This window comes from Apus apus, chromosome 2 (genome assembly GCF_020740795.1).
Source record: "Apus apus isolate bApuApu2 chromosome 2, bApuApu2.pri.cur, whole genome shotgun sequence".
NCBI lineage: Eukaryota > Metazoa > Chordata > Aves > Apodiformes > Apodidae > Apus > Apus apus.
Window position 1 is genome coordinate 144,883,727 of NC_067283.1, and position 25,752 is coordinate 144,909,478.

Below are 25,752 nucleotides of genomic sequence, written 5' to 3' on the forward strand. Positions count from 1 at the left end.
TGGGTAAACCAGAACGAGAGCAAGGCAGACCATCTACTCAGAAGAAACAATGACAGAAGATTCCTCCACATACGCAAACACAAAGAGGTCAATTTAGATGTAGTTTTTTTAATGTGTCTTTATTGCTTAAGGACATTTGGCGAGATAGCCATAACATAAACCTCACGTCCAGCATTACTTGGCAACACATTTCCCAGCTGGAAAGAAAATAAATTGGATATTTTTTCTTTGTGCTAATGCCACATTTTTTGGATGCTATTTTGGAAACTAATCAAGAGGTGGCTGCTCAGCATGCCTCTTCATTCTTGATGGCTTTTTAGTGCAAAATAGCCAGCAGCAACTTTCTGAAGTCCCCAGAGGTATCAGATCGGACAGCTTCAGCTAACGACTTCTTGTACATTTGCTGGAACTTCTCCTTTATTGCTGGCAGGTCACTCTGAGGAGATACCAAGAGCCTCTTTAGAAGAGCTGGATGTGATTTGTTTAACATGCCCTGCTCCTACCAGGACCCCTGGGGTCTGATCCAAGGTCCACCGCACCCAGTGGGAGGAGGAGAGGAGAAAGCAGGAGGTCTAAAAGCCTTGGAGGACTTTCAGCTTAAAGTTTGGATTGGAGGTAAGCCCATGTCAGATGGTGTGGTGAGGGGACACTAGCTGTGAAGAGGGGTAAGGGCCTGTGTGGAGAGCTGTGCTGGGGTGGCTGGGGGCAACTCTGCCCCTCACTCAGTGCTGCTGTGCAGGCATGACCTCCGTGCTGGAGAAAGTTGCACAGGTTGCTGTGAGCTCCTGAGGCCAGTCCATGTGGCAAGCAGGGAAAGAGGCACTTCTGGGAGTATGGCTAAAAGAGAGTTTTGTTCCATCCACAGAAGTAATTTTCTGGTTACTACAGGGGTGAGAATTAAATGCCTCGTCTCTAGCTTTGCTGTGAAAAGGCACCCATGGCACAGTTCCGGTCTTTATCACTGGGGTTTTAAATGTTATCATTATTGGACTGTGGCTTAACAGTGAGACAACCCTGAAGCCTCATTTCTCACACTGCCAGTCTTTGAGAAATATGCTCTCCTTGTCCCTGTGAATGACTTCTGTGTCAAGACTGAAGCAGTCCTGAGGTTACAACGTCCACAGCTTAAATGGAAGGAAGACTTAAAGACTGTGTTTAAGATTTCAAATGTCTTGTGCAGTTTTGTTCTTTTTCAAATGACAATTATCTCCTTTGGCTCTTTGTTTTTCTTCCCTCCTCCCCACCTGTTTTTCCCAGCTGGAATCAGAGATAATTGGGAACATACATTTATAAGCAATTCTCAATTTAGGAAGTGCTGATTTATCATTGCTTAACTAGGAATTTACTTTTAACATCCCATCAGGGCCAGACTTCCTTGTGGGCTGGTTTTAACCAGGTACAGTTGATTCCACTTGAAATTTCCTGCATGCTTTCTGATTTAGTTCTTTTGAAAACAGAAATAGGTGCAATATCAAAATTAAAGTTGCCTGGGTACAAAAGCAGAGTGTGACCACTGGTGTCATTGGGCTGAAATGGGTTGACTGAGCACATGACCTGCCAGGACTCACTCCATACCCTCCACGTTTGTATTTCTCCCAGAGCTGATGAGAGGCATTGCAGGTTGCAGGGTGTCTTACCTCAGCCCTGGTCACAAGGATGCGAATCAAGGTGTCTTCATCAGTCCCAGCTCCTTTCATCGACTTGTGCAGAAGTGTAGCAAAATAACCTGGGCAGTCTTTGGCACAGCTGACTAGAGAAAACAGTGGGAGACTTCATTATACTTATATTTTTACACTTTGTGATATATCTTTAATGAGAAGGAAATAAATAAGCAAGAAATAAAGGCGACTCCTTAGGGTTTATGCTCAGACAGACATATGACCTGGTAGGGCTCTCATTCTGTGACTGGTCCCTACCCGTATGCAAGGAGAAGGCTTGGAGTCTGCACAGGGATGCATGCACACTCCCACACAGGGAAAGCATGTTACTCTGTGGGGTGATCAGCACTAAGTACTCTGCCATTCCACAGTGAAAATTACACAAATGAGAACAAGCATTTGCCCTTCTGGAGCTCCTATTGTCCATCTGTTCTTGGGATAACTGCTTACTCTGTAGTTCAAGGGAGCAAGATTTGGGAGAGTCCAGGCCCAGATGGATAAAAGCAATGGCAGTAAGTTAATCAGAGCCAGGGCACAGGTTTAAGTACCAGTCACAGTCATTCCAAGTGCTAAATTGCTGTTGAGGACCCTGTACATTTTTGTGGTGGCTGCCTAGGACACTTCCAACGATGCCCAGGCAGCCACTGGAAGTTATCATCAGCCATGTCCTCAGGGAAAGCTTGGAAATGGCCACCGTGTGTTAGAGGGCAAATAATTTAGCTGCATGGAGAGAAGCTGTGTCTACCAAATTCTATTTTTAAAGCCAAGGGGTCCAAATTGCTACTGAAACCTGGCTTTTCTTTTCCGGGCAGATACATCAGCTCAGTTTAGGGCTATCTCAATAGCTGCTGTCAGACTGTACACAGACCCCAAGAACCAATGTGAGATGATGGGAAGAACTAGAAAATAAAGCTTTTGACACTTTTTTTTTTTTTTTTTTTTTTTTTTTTTTTTTTTTACCAAGAGTGAGATAAGCCTTCTCCAGATCTCCAGATGTTTCACTTTTAATGGATTCTTCTATGTCCTTCCCACACACCTACAAGGACAACAAAAAAGAGCCATCAGAGCTGCTGTCTGTACATGTCATTCCACTATCATAAAACCAGCATCAGCTTTAGGATGCAATGGCAAAAGGCCAATTCAGATCCTACAGAGCTTTTCCAAGGGAGCAATTCAAGGGCAAATGAAGTCTTCCTTTGGTGTAAGTTCTCACAGATCCACTGGCACCAAGAGAAGAAGGTCTCTGCAGCCAGGTAAGGCACAACAGTTAAGAGCTGGACAACCTAAATCAAGCAGTCACATGTAACTGAGGGCTTCTAGGACAAAGCAGCTTCTTTTAGACCCCTAGCAAGGACAAACAGTTCAAGCTTTCTCTAACCCCTCTATCAAAGGCTCTGGATGGCTTCCACACAAATAAGATAATTTTTGGAGCTTTACCAGCTCTATGAAGTTTTGTTGCTTATTGTCTGGCTTCCCAGGGAAAATTTACAAGCACTGCAGTTGTTCCCAAGTTTTTGTCTGTAGGAAAGGCGAAAAACAGATTGCCACTTTAAAACCATTTATCTCAACTTGTGTGAATTTCATGATCTTCAAAGGCTTTTACCTCACTCTGTTTTGCCTATCAGGATGGCCCTGCATGGTTCAAGATCATAGTGGACTTTTAGATCAGAGCTAGGAGACCATGCGTACAAGAAGGCAAGGAAACCTTCTGAGGATCTAGGCTTAAGTTCTGGAAACTCCCAGCCTGGTTTAGATCTTACCCTATTTATCTTTCCAGCTGCAGAGAAGGGCTCTAATCTTGGCCCATGTCTACTTCAAGTACAGCCAGGCAGGATGTGGTGGATTGGTTTGGGCAACCTGATCTGGGCTTTAGGAAACAAAAATCCAAGGTAGCTTGGCTACGGGAGCATTTAACTGAACTCCCTGAATTTGGGCCACTGTGAGGGAGAGAGTATCAGTTAGTGACTGGGTTTGCTCTTCTGCCAGCAGCAAACCAAAACTTGGATAAAACTGCAAACATTTTTCCAACGTAAGGGTTCCTTGTAATGCTGACACTGAAATATGGCCTTGACAAGTTTGGTTTTTTTGTTGTTGTTTTTTTTCATCATCAGTGCCTGGGGTTACAGTCTTCTGGTGAACTCAGAGTCATCCTAGGGAAGTTCAGGACTGTGAACCAGAGCCTGGAGAGCGGACCCACTCCCAAGAATAAATGTCTCTTCTGAGCTTCCACCTCACTGCCAGGAGAAGGACCCTGGATCTCCCATTGCTTTGACTGTCACAGGTCATTTCCAGGTAAGAGGTCTCAGTGGAGGTGGGTTCCAGGACCAGGAATGAGTAAAATGTCCCTGGTGGGGAGAAGCACCATTATTCTTAGAGACAGAGGGAAGTGTGGCAAAGTACCTGCACGGGCTGCATGCTCAGTGCAGGCAGAAAGGAAGAGGCTGGAGATGTGCCTCTGCCCAGCCAATATGAGTGTGAGAAGCAGGGGCATCAGGAGGAGAGAGACCTTGTCAGGCTCTGCTTTGGAGAAGGAGAGGAAAAGACTAGAAAAAGCAAACCCCTGCTTCAGGGCAGGGGTTTGTGAAACTGTCCCTTTGCCAGTCCTCCTGCAGGGGTGGGAACATCTGCTGTCGTGTGGCTGTGGGAGGGAAAGAGCATCACAACATTTATTTGGCTGGATGTTGTGTGGATTATGAAGGGGGGATAGGGTCTTCACTGGCAGAAGATACAGATTTTATCCCCTATTTCCATGAGATCAGGATCCAGTTGTATAAAAACATTTTCCAATATTCTTAAAGCATTCAAGAAGTTTTAAAATGGCAAAGAAAGGATTGCCTGCTCTACATGTCATTGTAGGGTCTGCAAACTACATGTCAGGCCCATGAACCCACATTGCAGAAATGAATAACTCACCTTTTCATAAGCTTGAAAAGTAGCTCTCAGCTGACTATAGCTTCTCTTTGCTAAGACTGCATTGAAAGCCAACTCGTCTGTTCCCCAGCGGCCTTCTCCTGCCTTAAGATAGCATGTTATTTTTTTGAAGCACTTGTTCATTCACAGTAGAGACAAGACATCAGCCAGAGCCCCTGATGCACCAAGCTCCGGCCTGTGTCCCCCTTGTTTGCTCTCCTCACACTGTCATTGCCCTCATGCTTGGTGTGGTTAGTCACCCCCGAGGCAGCTCTTGCTGCACAAAGTGGTGCAATCGGGGACTTTTCTGCTCTGGCACTTACTTTATAGAGATCTGTGGCATCTTGCTCAGCGAGTTCTGCATTGACCTGTTGGGTCTCATCTCGGGTTGCCTACAGGAAAGGACATGACAGTAAAAAATAACAGAGGAAATACTGGTTGCATGTAGGAGGGAAGGCTGTCAGCTCGTGGTACTCACAAACGTTTTGGTTATAGTTTTGCTGCCATCTGCTGACAGCTAGTAATGGGGCATGGTGGCACGGGGTGGACAGTTTTGAATAGTCTGTTCAAGCTATAAATATTGGAGCTCTAATTCTGAAGAACCCCTTTTGCTTATTCAAATTACTTCATTATTATATTACATATACTAATTCCATTATTATAAGTAACAGCAAATACTTACTATGATTACATAGGGTATACAGGATAGAGAAAAAGAAATATCTCTATTAGGTCGATGCAAATGAGGAAAGCCCCCAGCCTTACCTGTAGCACAGTGACTAATATCTTCTCTAGATAGCCACTTGTGTCACTTTTAACGTCAGACTCTAGATCCCTATCAAAGACTGTGAGGAAAAAAAACACCAAACTGTGAGGATTCACCCTGTGTCAGAAGGGCTTTAAATGAAGGTGTTTGAAAGACAACACTACTTACGTCGTTTGTATGCCTCCTTTATGTTTACAATCTCCTGGGAAAATAAGCAAACAGGGAAATAAATAAATAAATAAATAAAATGAACAGATAAATAAATAAATAAATAAATAAAAACAAGGGGAAATTATTTATGAAAAAACCCAAACAAATAAATGAGCAAACAAAACCCTAGGTAGTCAGTACCATGCCTGTGTTGCTTGAGGTGTGACAGATGAGGAGGCAGGATGAGAAGCCAAATTCTGACTCCCTGCTCATGCTGGGACTCCCCACAGTGCAGACACTTCTCAAACCCAGCCCAGTTCAGAACAGCATTTTGAGGGATGCCTGACTCCTGCAGGAGTCCCTCTGGTTTCACTTGCCATTAGGCATAAGCTAAAGGGCTTTTTGAAGAGAATTGTGATCCTGTATCTGGCAGGAGCCACCTCAGGATGTCACAGCAGGGTCAAAATTGCCTTTAACAGGCACCTGGAGTTTTCTCTCTCATCAGTGCTGCCTCTGTGCCATCCATGGCACGTATAAGTAGGACCAAGGAGAAACTGACATTTTATTGCTCTTAACTTCTGAAAGACTTTCAGCCCTGGTGTGGCAACCTTACAGCTACAATTACTGACAACAGGCATTTGAGCCATGGAAGATGTTCTGATCCCTCCTCCTCCTCCCAGGGGACGGTCTTGGCGAGCTCTTTGCCCTGGTACCAAAGGAAGGTGAGGGATGATGTCCCAACCTTATTGTTCCTTGTGCAGAGGATCTCGATGAGCAGCGACTCGTCCGTCCCCGCGCCCTTCATCGCCTTGCGAAGCTCTCGGGCCTCGTACTCGCAGGGCAGGTCCAGCAGAGCCAGCACGGTCTTTTCAAAATTCCCACTCAGGTCTCCCTTCAGGACCTCTTCCAAGTCCTGCAGGGACAGTCAGAATGGTTAGGGCAAAAGCTGAGGTGGGATTGGAGGGGTTTTAACATTTATTTTGAGGAATTTCATCGTTACAAAGTTTCTTCTGCACCAAAAAGGCACAAAACCCATAAAGAAGCTTTTAAATACATAGACTTTTTTTTTTCCAAATAAATTCCCTAGACATTTTTATTTCATATTGAATGAAATTATTGTCCCATCTTTGAATACCAGCCCATATCACTCCAGTTTTGATTCTTACTTGCTTAAATCAATGCAAACTAGTGTTTTTAAAAGCTTAACAGGAGACTTTACTCTGAAACACAACACAGAAACTTCCCGCTTTGAAAGAGCTGCAAGAGAAGGGATCAAACTTACCAAACTTCTCTTCCAGTTTTTGGTTAAAATTGACTTATTTGAAAAAGCAACAATTTTCTATAGAATGCTCTGTGCTGAGCAATCAGCATTTTTTCCACCAAAAAAATGTATATGATATGATCTCCATGATATGATCTACTTAATTCAAAATTTAGTAGAGTCTTGAGAGCTCTCTAGTGTACATACACTGAGAAGGATGCCTGCTGATGATTTATGTGAAGCACCATCTGCAATTACCATTTCCTGTCGTACAGGAAGTACTTGACAAGTTCAGACCAACAGATGAGAAGCCCAGCTCTAAAGCTATTGTTCTTAAATATCCTCTTACACAATATAAAGTCAACACTCAATCTAGGAAGTCAGACTGACATGGGTGTTGGAGCAGTTTCAACACCATGAATGTTGCTTCCTCAAGCAGCAGGAGAGTGAAATGGTTGTCTCCTCCCTGAGAGATTCAGGCTGCCCAGGGGAGCCAGAAGGGTTGCTACGTGCTGAGGCAACCAGGATGTCTCCTCCAGAAATCAACAGCCCAGTGAGATTCCTCAGTTTTACAATGTGAATTCTCTTTCATCACTGGAAGAATTCAAGACTACATTATTAAACTCACCAAAAATATAATAATGTGAGATTGAATAGTTCCTCTGAATTTACATCTGGTCTGAGAGGGATTCTGACTTAAAATTTCCCTTTTACAGTAATTCTTTTTCCTGAATGTGCCGAAGATGAACATAAGCTGAAATATTTTTTATTTCAGTTATGAATTCTTTTCTAGCTCTCCCAACTTTGATTAAAATCCTCTGATATGATTAAGGCTGATTTCAGTAAGACTCTGAATCCTAAGATTAGGAATATAATTGGTATTTTAGGAGATAAAATCTGCTGAATCAGAAACTAACATGTTCTCCTTAAATCCTCTAGGTCCTTGATATTTTCAAAAGCAGAGGCCTGTAGGCTATATTTCTAGCAGGAATGTGGTTTGAAGCAGAGAGGCCATTTATTTTTAAATACCTTGTTAAACAGAGCCTTGTACTTCTGTTTTATCTGTTGCCTCTGCTCTGATGTTCGACTTGACAAAACTTCGATAATTTTCTTTTCATCAGTTCCTGAAAAAGAAGTTGTGCACAGGAATTATTTAAACAGGACTCCAGAGGAAAGAAAACATGATCTCTAAAGAGAAAAAAATTGTTAACATATATCCCCACTGGTGCCAACTTCAGGATTTGTAGCATCTAAGATTCCTTTGAGGATCTATTTAACTGTAGTCAGTTACAATAATCAGACCATCAAATAGAAGTCCACCAACTTGGACTGCTCATATTTTATCAGGGAAATTGAGTCATTGGTTTGAGAAAGTCAGACACTACTCCTAAAATCAGGGTTATACCAGTGCCCCTGCACGTTTTTGGTGGCAGTGCTTGTTTGAGTAGTCCCAAGGGTCAGCCATCAGGTCCAATTCATCAAGCATGTGAATGCTTGTGCTGGCACAGGCCAGGATAGGTGAGGATGTGTTTAAATCAGCTGCATTAACCCACAGCCTGAACATACAGCCTGCACAAAATAGGTTGTGATGTGTCCTAAGTGGAGTCAGGAAGAGGAGCGGGAACCAGCTTTCATGGTTTGAGTCTCTGCTGATGCTGTTTTGCTTGGCACCAGCTTAGAACTGAGGCAGGTCCAATTTTAGAGGGAAAAGCACACCTATATGACAATGTGAGGTTAAACTCTTGGTAGGACAGTCCTTTGGGGAAATGGCTTGAGAGGGCTCAGTTCATAGAACAAGAACAGTTCCTAAAATTCAGCACTTAACTGATTCTGAATGTCAGTGCTATACGAGGAAGAAATGCTTAAATACATGTTTACTGTGCAAATGCCTGGAGTGAACTTATTGCTCTCATGTGCCTGCTGCCTGGCTGCTCTTCCTCTGCTGGATATTGTCACCTCCATGGACCTGAAGATCCCATAAATTCTGTGCCTTCCTCATTTACACACAGCCAGCCAGCCACCTTACTTTAACCTACTTTAGAAGATGGTGGGAGCAAATACTTTTTGTTAAAAATAACCAATGCATCTCAAGGAGAATCATCATATACTCCTTCCAGCTGATGGAGCTGCAGTGGGCTCTGATGAGCTTATGGAGGTAGTCATGGTTTTGGTCCTTGAAGGCCTGGGAAAGGACATATAACCATGACCTTAATCTGACTTGACTAGCTGCACCCCATTACATATCAGCCTTGATAACTTGATGTTCCTATTGCAGAGAGCAAATGTCATGTTTATCCCAATCCCCTGGAGCCAAGCAACTATCCAATTCGATCTTACCAGTCTTTGAGGAATAAACTAGCTTCCCATTTATCTTAATCATATAAAACTTCACAGGTGTGCATGTTCTTTGAGTCAATAAGTGACAGAAAGCGTAGAGATTACCTGAAACTGGTTGAAACAGTTATTTTGCCCTAAGTTTAGGTATATGCTCTTTATAAGCTTGAATTGCCCTTTGTGTAAATAACAAGAGCTTTCTTACCTGCTCCTTTGCAGGCACTATGTAATTTCTTGGCATCTCGTTCTGCATCAAAACCATGATGATGGCGTTTATTGGTTGACTAGGAAAACGGAGACACAATAGATGATACATAGCAAAGAATTTTGCATTAGTTTCTCTGAATTACAGCAGTGAGGACTGAGTTCTTGCTTGATCTTTGTTCATACTACCTAAACCATGAAGTTCATGCTGGGCTTGGCTGAAATACAGGATCTAACACTAGGGCTACAAGAATGAATCCACAGTTGTCACCACATCACACATGGTGCTGATCCTGTATAACTTTGTTCTGCCAGTTCAGGCTTATTCAAATAATTTAAAGGTAAGAACTTCATCCTAAGCATCTTTATGCCAGCTCAAATATTTTTTGTTTGTACCACTTGGAACAATAAGCCAATATAAACACCTTATCAGATGCATACAGAACCATGCCCCACCTCTGCAGTACATTTGTAAGTAGCAGGAGTTACAATCCCAATCAGCTGAACAAAAACTGGTCCTACAAATCTTTCTTTTGTTGATGCATTCATGCAAACAAGATAATTGGAAATACATAATGTGAGAAAGCTGTTGGTTTTTTTTGTTGTTGTTGTGTTGTTTTTTTTTTTTAATTTTGGTAAAACAGTAAGTGTAGTTACCTTGAGCAAAATCTACTGGGGATAATAACTCAAAGTCCACAGCTGCAGAAGCACTTTACAGCCTGACATATCCATGCAAACAGAAACCAGCAATATGTTCAACCTCTCCAATACAACAAATCAGATCTTTTCAGTGCCTAAACTCTCAAAGAATACTATCAAATAGGTTATAGGCTCCTAAATCCGGTAGAACTGGATGCACACCTTGTACTTGAGGGTTCTAAATGTTCAAGTGCTTTGGCATTTCCATTCAAATACCAACACATGGAGCAGGCTATTTGCTTTGCAGGGCTGCCAGGCACTGGCACCACCACTGCTAATTAAGGGTTATGATACCCCAGGGCATGGCACTCTGCTCTCCACTAAATTAAGGGTTATGACACCCCTGGGAATGGCAGTCTTCTCTTAAGCTGTTCTGAAAATGCCACCATCCTGCTGAAGAGCAGAAGAGGCTAAATGGCTGATAAACCTCCTTGTCCTTGGGGACAGCACAGGGCAAAGATGATTCCTGAAAGATATTAAGCACAAGAACATTCTGCTTGTGGGATAAAGAGAATTCATCCATATGGCTGTGGGCCATGTACCCAACTGGCTAGAGAGCAAACTGTTTTACTTACAAGTATACATATAGCCAGGAAGTCTGTTTGTTGGTATTCTTCAAAAGTTTCATGTTGTGATCTATTAGCTCTGATGGAAGAGCTACAGCTCTGAATAAGGGAGTCTTCTGTCAAAAGACAAAGGGTATTTTCTGAAGGAGAAAACCCAAATCCAGTCCCTACACTGCTTTAGCAATGTATCTGTGTGACAGACTAAATACCATTTAGGTACCTGGCCTTTCTGATGCAGTTAGCAGCTAGGATACAACTTACTGCTAATGGCAGCTGCTGTGGTGCAGCCATCCCAATGACACTGAGAACTGGTTTTATAGAAATTAATAAGGTACAGTAACAAGGCAGTAACTTCTCTTGGTCTCTACAGCACAAAGTAACACTTCCATTGCCACATCATTATCACAAATATTGCTTGTAAACCTGTGCTGCACATACTCTTACACACATGTTTCTCTAAACCATTCAAATACGGTGGAAGTAGGTGCATATAAGTAATATTTTCTAGTGGGAGATTTTATTTAACAGTCTTCAAATGTCTAAGAAAACGTCAAAAAGGAAAGGAAAAAGCATGAAGTTAGACAACAGATGCACTGATCACTGTCTTTATCCAAAAATAATTACATTCACATTTTTCTATTATGATAGGATGTACGTGCTTCTCCTTTGATGGAATCATGTACAAAAGATACTCTTTGCACAACATGCCTGAAAATTAAGCAGCTCTAATTTCTTCCTTCTTTTCTGATTGCTCCACCCTCATCTTCATTCCTGTGAGAACAAAATTCACCTTCGTTCTTGTAATACAAAAAAAGCCCAAACAAACAAACAAAAAAACCCACACCAAAAAAACCCCCACCAACTAACCAGACTCGGTGGGTCATGAATTTGGAGGAACAGAATAATGGGATCCCACAATACAACAAATGTTTATTCTGGATATACAGCCCCAGGATGCAAATGATGCATGCACAATGGACCTCTTTACTGGACAGTCACACAGGCATGGTGTTGACACAAGTAGTGGTCCAGGTGCTCCTCAGCATGTGGTGGATTCAATGAGCATCATGCAATAGCATTCAGGAGGATGCTCTGCTGCCTGTTCCACTGAGTGTGCCCTACAGACAGCACTATGTGGTGCCAGTACAGTTTTCCCCTCTCCGTAATATCAGGCTTTGCAAAGTGTTTTCAACATTTCAGACAATATTTTAAGATAGGCCTGTCAGTATTGTCAGAGTTACCACTATGCTGGGTAATGTGCTCTTCATTACTTCCTGCATCTGTATCTGGAGCAATCCCAATGGACACTGTAAGCTGCAGAGGCTATCCCTGCTGTGCCACATGGAAAGCAGCTGTTTAAAGGAACAAGGTACACAGAATATTTGAAGAGAGTAAATGATGGTGACATAAAGCTATGATTATTTTGCTTTCTGTGTTAGGCAGCCAGTACTAAAGTTATTCTAGAGTCATAAAGAGTTGTTGAAGTAGCTAAAAAATCAGCAAAAAAGGACAATAATGCTGTTTAACATCTTTGTTGGAGACATGGACAGTGGGATTGAGTGTATCCTCAGCTAGTTTGCTGATGATCCCAAGCTGTGTGGTGTGGTTGACACCCTAGAGGAAAGGGATGCCATGCAGAGGGACCTTGACGGGCTTGAGAGGTGGGCCAGTGCCAACCTCGTGAAGTTCAACAAGGCCAAGTGCAGGGTCCTGTACCTGGGTTGGAGCAACCCCAGGCACAAATACAGGCTGGGGGAAGAATGGCTGGAGAGCAGTCCTGAGGAGAAGGACTTGGGGGTGGTAGTTGATGAGAAGCTCAGCATGAGCCACCAGTGTGTGCTGGAGCCCAGAGAGCCAGTTGTGTCCTGGGCTGCATCAAAAGAAGTGTGGCCAGCTGGGACAGGGAGGGGATTCTGCTCTGCTATTCTGCTCTGGTTGAGACCTCACCTGGAATACTCTGTACAGTTCTGGTGCCCTCAGCACAAGAACAATATAGACCTGTTGGAGAGGGTCCAGAGAAGGGCCACCAAGGTGATCCAAGGCCTGGAGCACCTCTGCTATGAAGACAGGCTGAGAGAGTTGGGGCTGTTCAGTCCAGAGAAGAAAAGGCTCCAGGGAGACCTTATAGCAGCTTCCAGTACTTGAAAGGGGCCTACAGGAAAGCTGGGGAGGGGCTTTTCATCAGAGAAGATAGTGATAGGACAAGGGGTAATGGTTTTAAACTGAGAGAGGGGAGATTTAGGTTAGATATTAGGAAGAAATTCTTCACTCTAAGGGTGGTGAGGAACTGGAATGGGTTGCCCAGGGAGGTTGTTGATGCCCCATCCCTGGAGGTTTTTAAGGCCAGGCTGGATGAGGTTTTGTGCAACCTGGTTTAGTGGTGGAGTTCCCTGCTCATGGCAGGGGGGTTGGAACTTCAAGATCGTTGTGGTCCCCTCCAACTTTAATGATTCTATGATTCTAGGGCACAAAACACAGGGAAAAGTGCTGAAATAACATTGTGGATTTACCAGGATCCATGCATCAACGTTTTGCTTTTCAAAGGAAAAAATAATGCAGAACAGAAGGAAAGACTGTCTAAAAATGATGTTCAGGCCACGTTTGTTTTAAGGCACTAGAGAAATCTATTGTGTCTAAGGCCTCCATCTTCAAATAAATCACTGTAAAACATTAATGATGTGCCTGGGAGATAGCATTCCTATGATATTGTGTGTGATACTAGCATCAGCTGTAGAGACAGGAAGTCTGATACAATGGGTGGGTGATTGTCAAGGCCAATTCTTGAGTCATCTGGAAAGCCCTGATAAAAATTCACTACCTGCTGTGTTCTTGCCTCGATCTTGCCCACTGATACAGCCTTCCCATGCAGGAGGGGGAGAGCTGTTTCAGAACTCTACTGCTTCCTACCCTGTGGATTTTGACAGATGGATTTTCCTGGAAGGGATAAATGGCAAAATAAATTGATGTTTCATACCATTTGTAACTTGTAGGTATTTTTAAAGAAATATGGGCAGAGTCACTTTAATGAAGTTTTTGTTTAAGAGTGAGTTGAAGGAGTCTGAAAATAGGAGTCTGAAATCTCAGGTAGACAGTTTGCATACAAATTTTGCAGCTGAATGCAGGATGTAAGGGAACTTTCACTTGTAATTTGGTCCAGCTCCATCTAATCTGTTATTTCATTTTCTTCTACATTTCTCTCCAATATTTCTATATTAATTAGTGTAACTGGAGTTCTGATGATAAGAAACTCTTTTCCCTTTCAGCCAACTGTATTCATGGCCTGTCTCCACTTGGTTTTCTGCTAACAATGCTCCTCAGCTTAAACTCACTCAAGCATATTTTATACATTGTTTTTCCATGCAATTTTGGCTAGAATTGACACAGATTTAGTTCTGTTAAACTGGATAGTTTGTAATTGATCTCACACTAGCACTTCTACCTTGTTGCAAAGCATATCAAGTAGTTTTTCCTACTGCAAATTATATTTGACTTGAAGGAGTTGTAAGATGAGTTTATAGTTGAAGATTGTCTGCAATCCTTAGGGAAGCATTTAGAGACTGGTCTTTGATATTTCTGCATGCAGAGCCCTTATGGTGCACAAATAAACTAACAAAAAGGTCAGCAAAACCAAGAAAGACATGGAAGGGAGAAATAAGAGCTCTGGTGGATTGAGGACATCAGTAGTTAGAAATGGTGGGACACTGCAATACATTGCAAACATATCTGAAGACAAAATCTATTATCTTCCTTGAGCTAAAGACATTAAGCTTGCAGTAGAGATAAAACACTCCTTGATCAGTAGACAAGAACAAAAGAAACACTATCATGAGTGTGCCAGGTAGCTTTCTGTATTGCAAAAGACACACAAGGTACCCTACCTGAAAACAGCAGATAATACAGCTGAGCAATCTCATCTATTTTTCTACTTCCATCATCTTAAGCAGATGCCATGATCGTGCTTGGGAACAGAGGCTGATAGAGGAATAACATCAAAACATCATAAGGGGTAGCAGCTCAGGATGCTGCTGACAGTGCTCACCCACTGCAGCTTTAATACAGATCGATGCTGATAATGTACATGGGGAAATGCAGATGATGACCCTTACAAGCAAATTACTAGGAAAAGCCAGCAGGGATGTGGCAGCTGAGCAGAGCAGTCGAGATGTGGGTCTAATAGCTATGGGCAGAGCTCTAAAAAGAGCTGGATGTCGAGTGCCTACCCCAGTCTTCATTTTTGCCAGGTCTATATTATGTGCTTTATTTAGTGGATGTCTAATTTCAAGCTTCTCTTTGGTTGCTGTTTTTGTTTTTCTTTGGCTTAACAGAAATAAAAATAAATCTCAAGACAGCAGCACACAGAAGGGGCAGACAGACCCAGCCATGCTCTTGAGTGGGGTCTGGAATAAAATTTAGGGCAATATTCTGTTATCTAAACATAGCTATCTGGTGCTGTTAGAGATGCCCTGGATCAAGCTGCCTGCTGCCTGTCAGAAATGTATGTTCTCCTGGGGGGCCTGCATCTGTCAACCCAGCGTGGGTGTCTCACATACCTGAGAGCATCTCCAGTGGTTACTGGAGGCAGGCAACAGAATCACACCACAGATAATTCACCATTTTTCTTATTCTTCACATATATTTAATTACGTTCACAAAAACACATTGGAGAAAGCTGGGGTTTTAAAATGAATGACATAAGACACTTCCATGTGCAACAATCTGAGTTTTTCCTTTCTACCAAAAAGGTGAGCACCAGAAAACCCTCTGCCTGGTTGCCCACTGATTGACATCTCCTGTCTGGCTGATTTTGGTTCTCCACTGCCTTCTGCAGCTGAAGCAGTTCCTGTGATGGGCACAGGCATCCCTGGTGTCTTTTTAAGAGTTGAGCTCATGCCTCAGTCTTTTGTTCAGGGGATTCCTAAGGCAGTCTCTCCCTTCTCAAGATTTTCAAGAAATGTAACAGGCACCTAAGAATAATTTTGAGACCTACAGCCTGCTGGTAAATTAATCTAAAAATTGTACAGTGGGTTAAAATATTTTTAGCTAGGGTAATAGATACCTGCATACTGCAGTGTCATAAATCCCCTTTCTTTAGGAAGTCAAGCACCAAACAGTCCATAATGTCCCAATGGTGAGCACAGGAATGCCAGAAAAACAGATGAGGCGAAATAATTGAAAACCAATCCCAGATAGGAAATTCTGGAACCTGTTGAGATTTCTCAGTGCTCACCATGCACGGTCAGTGAGTCACCAGTTCAAAGACCTTCAGGGAGCCTAATCTCCAACAAATGAACCAGTTGTCCTCCAGCTCAGCACTGCTAGAGCTGTCAGGACTGGTTTGGGCAGAGCTGATCTTGCTGTAGGCAATGGATAAGTGAGCTGACATCTCAAGGTGCCTTCCAATTCTGTATGATTTTCTGTATTTCTCTTTTGTGTGGAGAGGAAAGTTTATTTTCTCTGTCTACCAAGAAATGTCCCACACCATCTAGCCACCTTGTTATTATCATAAATGACAGAACTGAGGTGTTAATGTCATTAGTTAAACTGTGTCTAAAATAATACGATCACACAAGAGCTTTTGGCAAAATCAGCACCTACATGATTAATTTTTTATCAAGACACATATACTCAAGATTAATTATTTATCCTGGCAGAAGCCATTAATGAGCTTTAATGCAACTGGAACCCAAGGTTAACTAGACTAACAGTACTGGATATGGAAAAAAAAAAAAAGGCACGTTGTCTTAGATCTTGTGGTTTTAGTCTTCTAGTACATTATATATGGTCAAGATTAACATCCTGTTAGCAGAACAAACTCTGAACTCCCACACAAAGGGACAGTCTTAGTGACAAACAACCCCAATCTCATCAGTCATTTTCAAGCATTTCCGTGTGTTAAGAATAAAACACAAGAGCAAACATGGGAACAGGCTGCTGTATTTTGACTCTGATCTGCTTCCAACGACAAACTGAAAACATGACGCTAAGTATGTACTTGATCAATAGTCTTACTTACTGCCACAGACATTTCCAGTCTTAAATTTTTTTTTCAATATTTAATGCTACTTTAGGCCCCTTTGAACTGGAATTCAATTTTTGGATCATAGCAGAAGATATAAGCATAGCAGGAATAGTCAGGGCCTTCTGCTCCATATAAGTTGTATTACTCTTTTATAACATTGTCACCGTGTTTTAAACCTATGTGTTCTTAATAGAAAATATATCTGCTTGCTTCCAGCAGTTAGAAATGCAGCGGAGATTGGAATGAACATCAAGAGAGAGGAGGAAAAGCCATTTCAGTGGTAACATTCAACATGCTTGACACGTGACATACCTCCCTCACCCATGGCAAAGGGCCTGCAGACACGTATCACACATCTCAGAGCTGTGGGTTGGAGAGGTTTCGGAACTGGCAGGCAGAGGATTGCCCCTCTGCCGGGAGCCTCTGGCTTTGCTGTGGGATGTATGAGGGCCCTGGACAAGCTGGCAAAGGGTCCAGGGACCTGTGGCTGCTTTCTGTGGCAACAAGGCTGTAGGATGCCAGCACAGTCCTGTTCCCTGCTGTGTCTGCCAGTCTGGCATGGGGCTGCAAATACTCCTGGGGGATAAAAGGGTGATTTCCTCAGAAAGCTCCAGATCACCAAACAGAAAGGGTAGAAAAGCAGATCAAGCCCATTTCATTTCAGTGTATAGGTACTTCCATGAGAAAAACTTCCACATAACAGAGCTCTTTCATATAGTGGAGAACCAAAAGAAACAAAGAGCCATTATTGGTGGCAAGGTCAGGTCTCATCTAACCAGTAAAGACCTTTCATGGCTGAGGATATCTAGTCATTAGCAGATGGTGGTTTCATCATAGCCTATCATTCTTGCAACAGAGAAAGATCAAAGAATGGTTTGGGTTGGAACGGACCTTAAAGATCATCTAGCTCCAACCCTGCTGCCATGGGCAAGGACACCTCACACCAGATCAGGTTTCCCAAAGCCCCATCCAACCTGGCCTTGAACACTTCCAGGGAGGGGGCATCCACAACTTCCCCGGGCAACCTGTGCCAGTGTCTCACCACACTCACAGTGAAGACTTTATTCCTAATGTCTAACCTAAATCTGCTCTCCTGCAGTTTTAATCCATAACCCATTGTCCTCTCACTGCACACCCTTGTAAAAAGTCCCTCTCCATCTTTCCTGCAGCCCCTTCAGGTACTGGAAGGCCGCTATAAGGTCTCCCCAGAGCCTTCTCTTTTCCAGGCTGAACAGCCCCAACTCTCCCAGCCTGTCTTCATAGGAGAGGTGCTGCAGCCCTTGGATCATCTTCATGGCCCTCCTCTGGACTCTCTCCAAGAGCTTCATGTCCTTCTTATGTTGGGGGCTCCAGAACTGGACACAGTACTGCAGGTGGGGTCTCACAAGAGCCAAGTAAAGGGGGAGAATCACCTCCTTTGACCTGCTGTTGATGCAGCGCAGGACACGGTTGGCTTTCTCAGCTGCAAGCACATGTTGCTGGCTCATGTTGAGCTTCTTGTATACCATCACCCCCATGTCCTTCTCCTTCAGACTGTTTTTGATCCATTCTCCACCCAGCCTATATTTTTGCTTGGGATTGCCCCGACCCAGGTGCAGAACCTTGTGCTTGGCCTTGCTGAACTTCACGGGTGAGGATATCTAGTCGCTAGCAGATGGTGGGTTCACCATCTCCTATCATTCTTGAATCGGAGAAAGATCATAGAATGGCCTGGGTTTGTCTCTTCAAACCCAAATTCTTCACCCTCATAGTAAAGGATTTCCTCCTAATGTCTAATGTAAATCTCCCATCTTCCAGTTTTAAGCCATTATCCCTTGTCCTCTTGCTACATGCCTTTAAAGATGTTCTTCAGCAAGTTCTTCTTCAATGAAATTCAAATTGGGCTCAGTTATTCAGATAGGAATTTACTAGAAATGTAAAGGCTTTCAGCACACAGGTCAGAGTAGATGGGCACCAACATTTAAAAACAAACAGGAGTGAACAGCTGTGGCATGTTGGCTGTGGGGCAGTATCAGCAAGCACCATGGTTTGTGCTATGATAATGAAAAGGTGGGGTTGATAAACACCTTTTTTGTCGTATGGAAATTGGCAAGCACTGCTACCCCAAGGACTACGGGTGTCCTTTTGACCACAAGGTTTCTTCCTCTGCTGTTTTGCAAAGCATACCTGTCATTTTTGTTTGTTTGAGCGATTTTCTCAGTCAACCACAATATATAACTGGAAAATTGCCATCTGCCTCCTTGGCTGCTCGTAGAATGGTGTCGGTGTCTCCAAATGCCACCTGCCATCTGCCAGGCAGGCTGTCACTCCCCCAGATCCTTAACAGCTGTAGAACAGCAACATGCACTGTCAGGCTAACTTGTTGCTGACAGTTCGTTGCCATCAGGAACAAAACAATTTCTAGATAAATTCTATACAGGATAAAACAATAAGTATAAGTTATGTATTATTACTCAATAGCCTTTGCAATGACTCACGGACTCTTTCCAAATGAAGATGTGCAAATAACCTTATTTTCTACATCTGAGACTAAAACTGTAGAGACAACAAGATCCTAACAGAATTAGTCACATTATTACAAACTACATGCTACTATTACAAACAAGTAGCAACGGTGATGCTAATTGCTCTGACAAGTTATTTAAACTGCAACATTAAAATCATCTATCTCCTACAACGTCCCTGCTGTTTCTAAATATCTGTTACTATATAATCTCATAATAGTTTATGGCTAATTTTTTATCCACTCAATTTATTCATGCTTATCCCCATGACAAAGCAGCCATGTGGACCACAAGGGTTTTCCTTCCCTGATAGGCAAATTTTCAGTTGTTAGGGGATGTTTCCCAAGTCTGATTTGGCAAAGGTCACATGAAGAAATTACTGTCTTGCACTGCTCATGGGTGACAGGCCACCCATGGGCTTGTGCCTCTTTGTATAAGATTCCTGAATGACCTCTTTTACAGTGGAGCCATTCAAGCAATCTTTTCCACTCCTGAATTTCTCCTCCTGTGATAGCTGGTTGGATTTCCTTTACATTGATTCTGGCTAGTTCATCAACATAGTTATTCCATTTACTAGCCTCATCTTTTAAATTTGTTTAAATTAGTGAGAAGGTTATCCACCCCACATAAAAGTTAGGGTTCTCTTTAGCAATCTTCACTATTTGCTGCCTTTTCTCCTTATGCCAGACAGGCACCCTGTTAATTTCCCAGTTATTCTGTTCCCAGAAAGTAATCCACTCCACACAGCCCTTGAAGACTGCAAAGGAATCTGTGTAAATGTACAATGAAGAGAAAAAAAAATGTTTGGAGGGGGTGGTTTCATGGCTGAATTTTACATTGTCCGGTTTGAATGTGTCCATACCTTCCTGTGGTTGGTGGGACTTCTTAACACAGATTACATTTAAAATCTGTTAGCTAGCAGGGGACCATGCAGTGGGAATGCCAAAGTTGCAAAATGACAGCTTTTATTTCTAAAGGACTCAATTAATCTTTTAAAAACCAGACAACCTGGAGATGTGCCAGAGCACCTGGCTCTTGGATGGGGCTGGCAGAGGTGGCACAGGGCTAAGAAGGACCTGACTCACTTGGAGTGGCAGCTGAAGCTGAGGCTGGAAAGGATGCTAGAAATCTCCAGAGACACCAAGCCTGTCTTTAGGCACGAGTCATGCCTCACATCACTTCCTTTTAATACCTACCTAAAAAAGGCAAAAAAGGGGGCAAAGCTAGGGGAAATTTGGAATTCCAAGTCTGGAATAATACTCTGTTTTCCTGGGGATGCACTTGTCTACTTTTATTTTATTGACCGTTATGCCTGATTGGAAAATACTTTGTCTGCTGGGGCATTAGGGATAATGGTAACTAAAACAGTCGGAAACTGGCATGTTCTGGCTCTTTTTCAGCTGATATCAAATCTCTGACTTGCCTCTTGATACAGAGATAGCTCAAGGGTTCTTATGTCTTATTAAAATTTTCACACTTGTTACCTCAACTCAGATTTGTGATGAGTTCTGGTAAGTTTACATTGATGGAACTGAAGTAAATTCTTGCACGTGCCAGCATGAAAGCTATCATGGCTTAAGTATACCTACACAGGGCTGAAAGACATGGACACAGTAGGGACAGTTTACAAAAGCATGTAGAGATAGGACAAGTGTAATGGCTTTAAACTGGAAGAGGGGTGATTTAGGTTAGATATTAAGAAGAAATTCTTTAGTGTGAGGGTGGTGAGACACTGGCACAGGTTGCCCAGGGAAGTTGTGGATGCCCCAGCCCTGGAAATGTTCAAGGCCAGGTTGGATGGGGCTTTGGGAAACCTGGTGTAGTGGGAGGTGTCCCTGCCCATGCAGGGGGGGTTGGAGCTAGATGATCTTGAAAGTCCCTTCCAACCCAAACCATTCTGTGATCCTATGACAGTAAAAACAGAACTTGGTAGAATATATTAAAAATGTTGTATACAAAGAAGAGCATTAAGAGTCCAGCTATTTTGGAATTTTGTATATTTTAGTAAGACAGACTTGTTTGACTTGTTCACATCATGCAAAATATAAATGTAACCACCCTTTATACTTTGGCTGGGTAATTTTTTTTGCCACAGATGCATCTTAAATTTTTCATGGGCAGATGCTTGTTAACACCTACCATAGCCACACTCATGGGACAGCCTTAAAAGAAACAGCAAATATCCTGGCTAAAAGGGGACCATGGAAACGAAAATAATCTGCCACAGCTTTTCCCCAGTGTTGGGTGGCTGAATAAGAAGGTATTTCTGTCTTCTGCTGCATGTGGGCTTATGGCCAGGAGCTGAACAAGAACCAACTGTCAGTGAAAACTGGCCTGCGAGAGGAAGCAACAAATAGCAATTGTTGAGCTTTGTGATGAGATAATAAAATCACCCTGTGGTAATACTTGTAGTACAGAAACATTCCTACAAGGATAGAAATGTCCACAGGCAACAGAGGCCCTGCTCATGTTTGTGAGCTTATCCCCAAGAGGACTCCTCAGGCATGTTGTCCAGGTTATACTTCTTGACATTCAAGTTCTCAATCCATCTGGCCCATGACAACCTGCCACTCCCTTCCTACATTATAGAATCCTCCCTGGCAGGAGGTTTGGGCTGCTTCACATTGGGAAGATGAAACTCAAAGGTTTCCCAGAGAATGCCAAACAATGGTTTGAATTGAAAACAAAGAACTTGCCCACTCCCCAGATTAATTCAAGTCACAAACATCACAGAGAACAACCGAATAAAGAGTCTTCTTGGATTCTTGAGAGACAGAGGTTAAAACAGTTACACAATTTCACAAAAGTCAAAATCCATCTAACTTTTCAAACCATCATATCATCGAAGCACTGCTGTTATTCCCAAAGTGTCCCCAAAGCACCTTGCTTACAGAGCAGCTACCCAGATTTTCAGGTGGAGTGATTCTACTTGTGGTAATTTTGAAGACAGCAGAAATAGAGATAAGCTCAATGTAAGACTGCAAACAAAGAAAATAATTAGACACATTAAATCTCTAAAGATGTGCAGTCAAAAACTTTGATTGTAGAAAAAGGGACCAGATCAAGTTCAGAGAGCTAAAAGCATGTGGAAATATGCAGATTTGGAGCTGTAATGTTGCATCAGGTGCAGCTCTTAATTGAGAACTTGGTTTCTAATAAAAAGGTACACTTTAGAGCTGGTTGGAATTTTTTGTTTTCAGTAATATTTCTTTCTTATTTTTTTTTCAAATTAACATGTTCGGGAGATGTTAATTTTGATGAAAGTTCCTTTTTAAAATTAGACATTTTGATATAGCTGAAAAGTTCCATTTTAACATCCATGTAATGGAACCTTTTGTTTGAACAATGCTTAGCTTTCAGTGAGAGCTTTGTTTAATAATGACATTTTTAAAAGTGGTTTTAAAGCCTAAATCCATTTAACCAAATAAAATCCCTCAATTGACACAGATGATTAATTTGGTATTCCTCCCAGCAGAATCTGGGCTATTAAAAAAAAAAAAAGAAATCAGTTCTGAAATTTCAAATCAGACAAAATTTTGGGAAGATGCAATACTCAACAGAATGAAAAAAACCAAACCAATTTTACCCAGCTTCCTAGTGCCAGTCTTAACCATGGAAGAGGAGCTGCCTTTGTGCACTGCAGTGCATCCCAAAGCCACCATAAAGCACAGCAACATGTGCTGCAACACCACGGTGCCCCTTTCACTTTCATCCTTCATAAAAACAGTGCTTACTGGCTCATCTGCTGACAAACTGGTTGTCCCTATGGCTGGTTTCCGAATATCCTCTGTGAGTGTGTAAGACTTGCTCTGGAGGTTTAAAAAACACAATATGTAAGACACTCAGGAACCTATGGTTGCAAAACATGAGATTAGGAGAAAGAACGGACTGCAGCTGAAAAGCTCTGGTAAGAACATAGTATTTTCAGGCTGTTCTCTGATACAGATGCAGGCATTTCTCCAAGATTACCTGTAACTTCCTAGGGACTAATAGAATGATGGACATTCATAGCTGAGTCATGGGCAGAATCCTGGGATTCTCTTCTGACATGGGTTCACACCTCTTTCCATGAAAGCACAACTCTGGTGTACTGCACCTGCACCCAAGTACCTGGTCCAGCACGGAGCTTATACAACTGCTAAACCTGCCTGAGCTGCAGTGCTGCAATCTTTCTTGACATAGATGGACCTCAGCTGGCTAGTTTAAACCTAAATTGAATATGCTTGCTCTATACTGCCTTCAGTGAAGGGTTGTCCAGAGTCAGGACCCTCAGGGTTCATGCCAACCACTCTATGATGTGTGCTTGCGTGGATACACGGGGTTGGGTGGCAGGAACCTTCTTGGCCTTCTCACACAAATGGTTACTGGTTTGTTCTTTCCCCTTATGCAAGCAGCCAGGCCACAAAAGGATGGTGCAGAGATGAGACCATCCACCCTTCCACAGGGAGACAAAAAGCTCCTTCACTTAGTAGCTGGAGCTTTGTGCAAATGCTGTGGGCTCTCTTGCTCAGCCTGGCAAAGAATATGTCTTGGAGAGCTGGTCCAAAAGCAGCAGATGCTCAGCATCTCTCTCGGCCTTGCTGAAGTTGAATTGAAAAATATTAACGCAATAAAATCATGTAAATCTTAGAGAAAACAATGTAACATTAGCCTGTATCAGCAAACAGGCTGTCTTCCATTGATACATACTGTAAGACTGTAGGTTTTCATTTGCTGAGTAAATATTGCCTTTTATTCATTGGTTTTAAAAATTGAGGTGAAACCTCCCAACTTCTTCAGCACAAGCTACTTAAACTTCAGAAGCTCCGATCATTCAGAGCTACCACACAAACTTTTGACAATCAGGTGGTTTAGAGGTTAAATATCTTTATGCAGATTTAGATATTTATTACTGAACAACCAAATGTTAGCTAAAATTGTCTCAGTCAAAACTCATATGGCAATTTGATGTAGTAAATTCTGACACCTGAATTTAAATCAGGTCCTTCTGTGAGCACCACATTTCAAAATTACTCCTGTCTCTTCTATTCAGTGATAAACTCAGTCAAATTTTGAAAGTGTTGGCCTTTGGGACAGGAATTTTATCATACATCTTTGGGGAATTATTTAAGTGTTCAGAATGGTCCCACACAAATTTGCTTAGCTAACTAAAATTAGTTCTTGCATGATATCCTATGCATAATTTATTTTTCTCAAAATTAAAGGGCTGCTCTTTTTAACCAAGCCACAATGAGCATTAAAACACTGTGTGACAGAAATAGCTCCATTACTCATGTACTGCAATTAAGCTATGTTACCAACTACATCCAAGTTTCCCACTCACACTTACATTAGATTTTGATGTTAAATCATAATTTGCAGCTGTATGAATGTCATTTAAAGTGAAAATGGACAAAAGTAAAATTAGGAAATTGTTGCATTCTTGACAATGCAAATTAAGTAACTACTTACATGTGAACTGCCCATTTTTGCAGACCCTGAGTGTAGGAGATGCAACTCTTCTGCTCTTCAGTAGACAAGCATTCAGATAGAATAATCAACTTTTACTAGAGCAGCCAAATCTTACCCAACCCTGGGTTAATCTATAACTCCTGACATTATTTAAATTCTAGTCATTTCAAGGTGGGGTGTATTCATCATTACATGGTGGCTTTATTATCCCTACTATCTAACATCACATCCTGTTTGGTCATGGAACTGGCTGACTTCTCCAAGGAAAATCAGGATTTCACAATATAAACCTGGAGACTGTACATCCTCATTTATGTCATTGTTATCACAATGATTTAAAATATACAGCCATGGTAGTGCCCAACATGAGCTTTCCAGACATTTTAGAAGGAAGGATGCCTCCTCTGAGGAGTTTATCTCGGATCTTATGGGATTTAGAGGCATTTAATATGTCATTGAGGATCCTCAGCTCCTACAAAATACTTCAAACAGCATCTTACTGCTTTTATTTGGTTTACGTGGTGAGGTTTTGGTAGAGGGGGGGATCGCAGGAGTATCCTCTGTGGTAAGAGTTCAGGGATTGCCCCCATGCTGGACAAAGTCACTGCCAGCTGACTCCAAAATGGACCCACTGCAGGACAAAGCTGCAGTGACAGTGACAGTGGTGGTGCCTCTGTGATAACATATTTAAGAAAGGTTAAAAAAATACTGCACAGCTGCTGCGAGAGAGGAATGAGAAAAATGTGAGAGAAACAGCCCTGCAGACACAAGGTCAGTGAGGAAGGAGGGGGAGGAGGTGCTACAGGCACTACAGCTACAGAGATTTCTCTGCAGCCTTTGGAGAACACCATGGGGAAGCAGCTTGTAGCATTCCCCCTGCAACCCACGGAGGACCTCACACTGGAGCAGCTGCATGTGCCCTGAGGGGAGCTGCAGCCCATGGAGAGTCCATGCTGGAGCAGGCTGCTGGCAGGAACAGTGGCCCTGTGGAGAGGAGCCTATGCAGGAGCAGGACCTGTGATCCTGGGTGGGGACCCGTGCTGGAGCAGGGAAAGAATGGGAGGGGACGGAGCAGGAGAGACAAAGTATTATGGACTGACTGCAACTCCTATTCCCCTGTGCTGCTTGGCAGAGGAGGTAGAAAAGTTGGGAATGAAGGGGTGAAGTTAAGCCTGGGAAGAAGGGTGAGGAGAGGAAGGTATTTTTAGTCTTCTCTTTGTTTCTCACTAT

General features: G+C 42.6%; 1 protein-coding gene across 1 annotated transcript; it reads right to left on the reverse strand.

Annotated features, from left to right (window-relative positions):
• Positions 1–115: 115 nt before the first annotated feature.
• On the reverse strand, positions 116–24,585 carry ANXA13 (annexin A13). The gene is made up of 11 exons (XM_051610809.1): positions 24,523–24,585; positions 9,285–9,363; positions 7,775–7,869; positions 6,227–6,397; positions 5,503–5,536; positions 5,334–5,413; positions 4,892–4,960; positions 4,572–4,673; positions 2,619–2,694; positions 1,638–1,750; positions 116–436 (listed from the first exon to the last, which is right to left on the reverse strand). Exons 1-11 carry the CDS (start codon positions 24,535–24,537, stop codon positions 317–319), a joined length of 954 nt encoding a protein of 317 aa, XP_051466769.1. The 5' UTR covers positions 24,538–24,585; the 3' UTR covers positions 116–316.
• Between the last annotated feature and the right edge of the window lie 1,167 nt (positions 24,586–25,752).

Bases quoted from the DNA above. Each gene is read 5' to 3' on its own strand.
- ANXA13 (XM_051610809.1), bottom strand. The intron at 4,674-4,891 runs GTAAGTGCCAGA...TGCTATCTTAAG, and splicing joins ATGCCACAGATCTCTATAAA to GCAGGAGAAGGCCGCTGGGG. The intron at 2,695-4,571 runs GTGAGTTATTCA...TTGTCCTTGTAG, and splicing joins CTTTTCAAGCTTATGAAAAG to GTGTGTGGGAAGGACATAGA.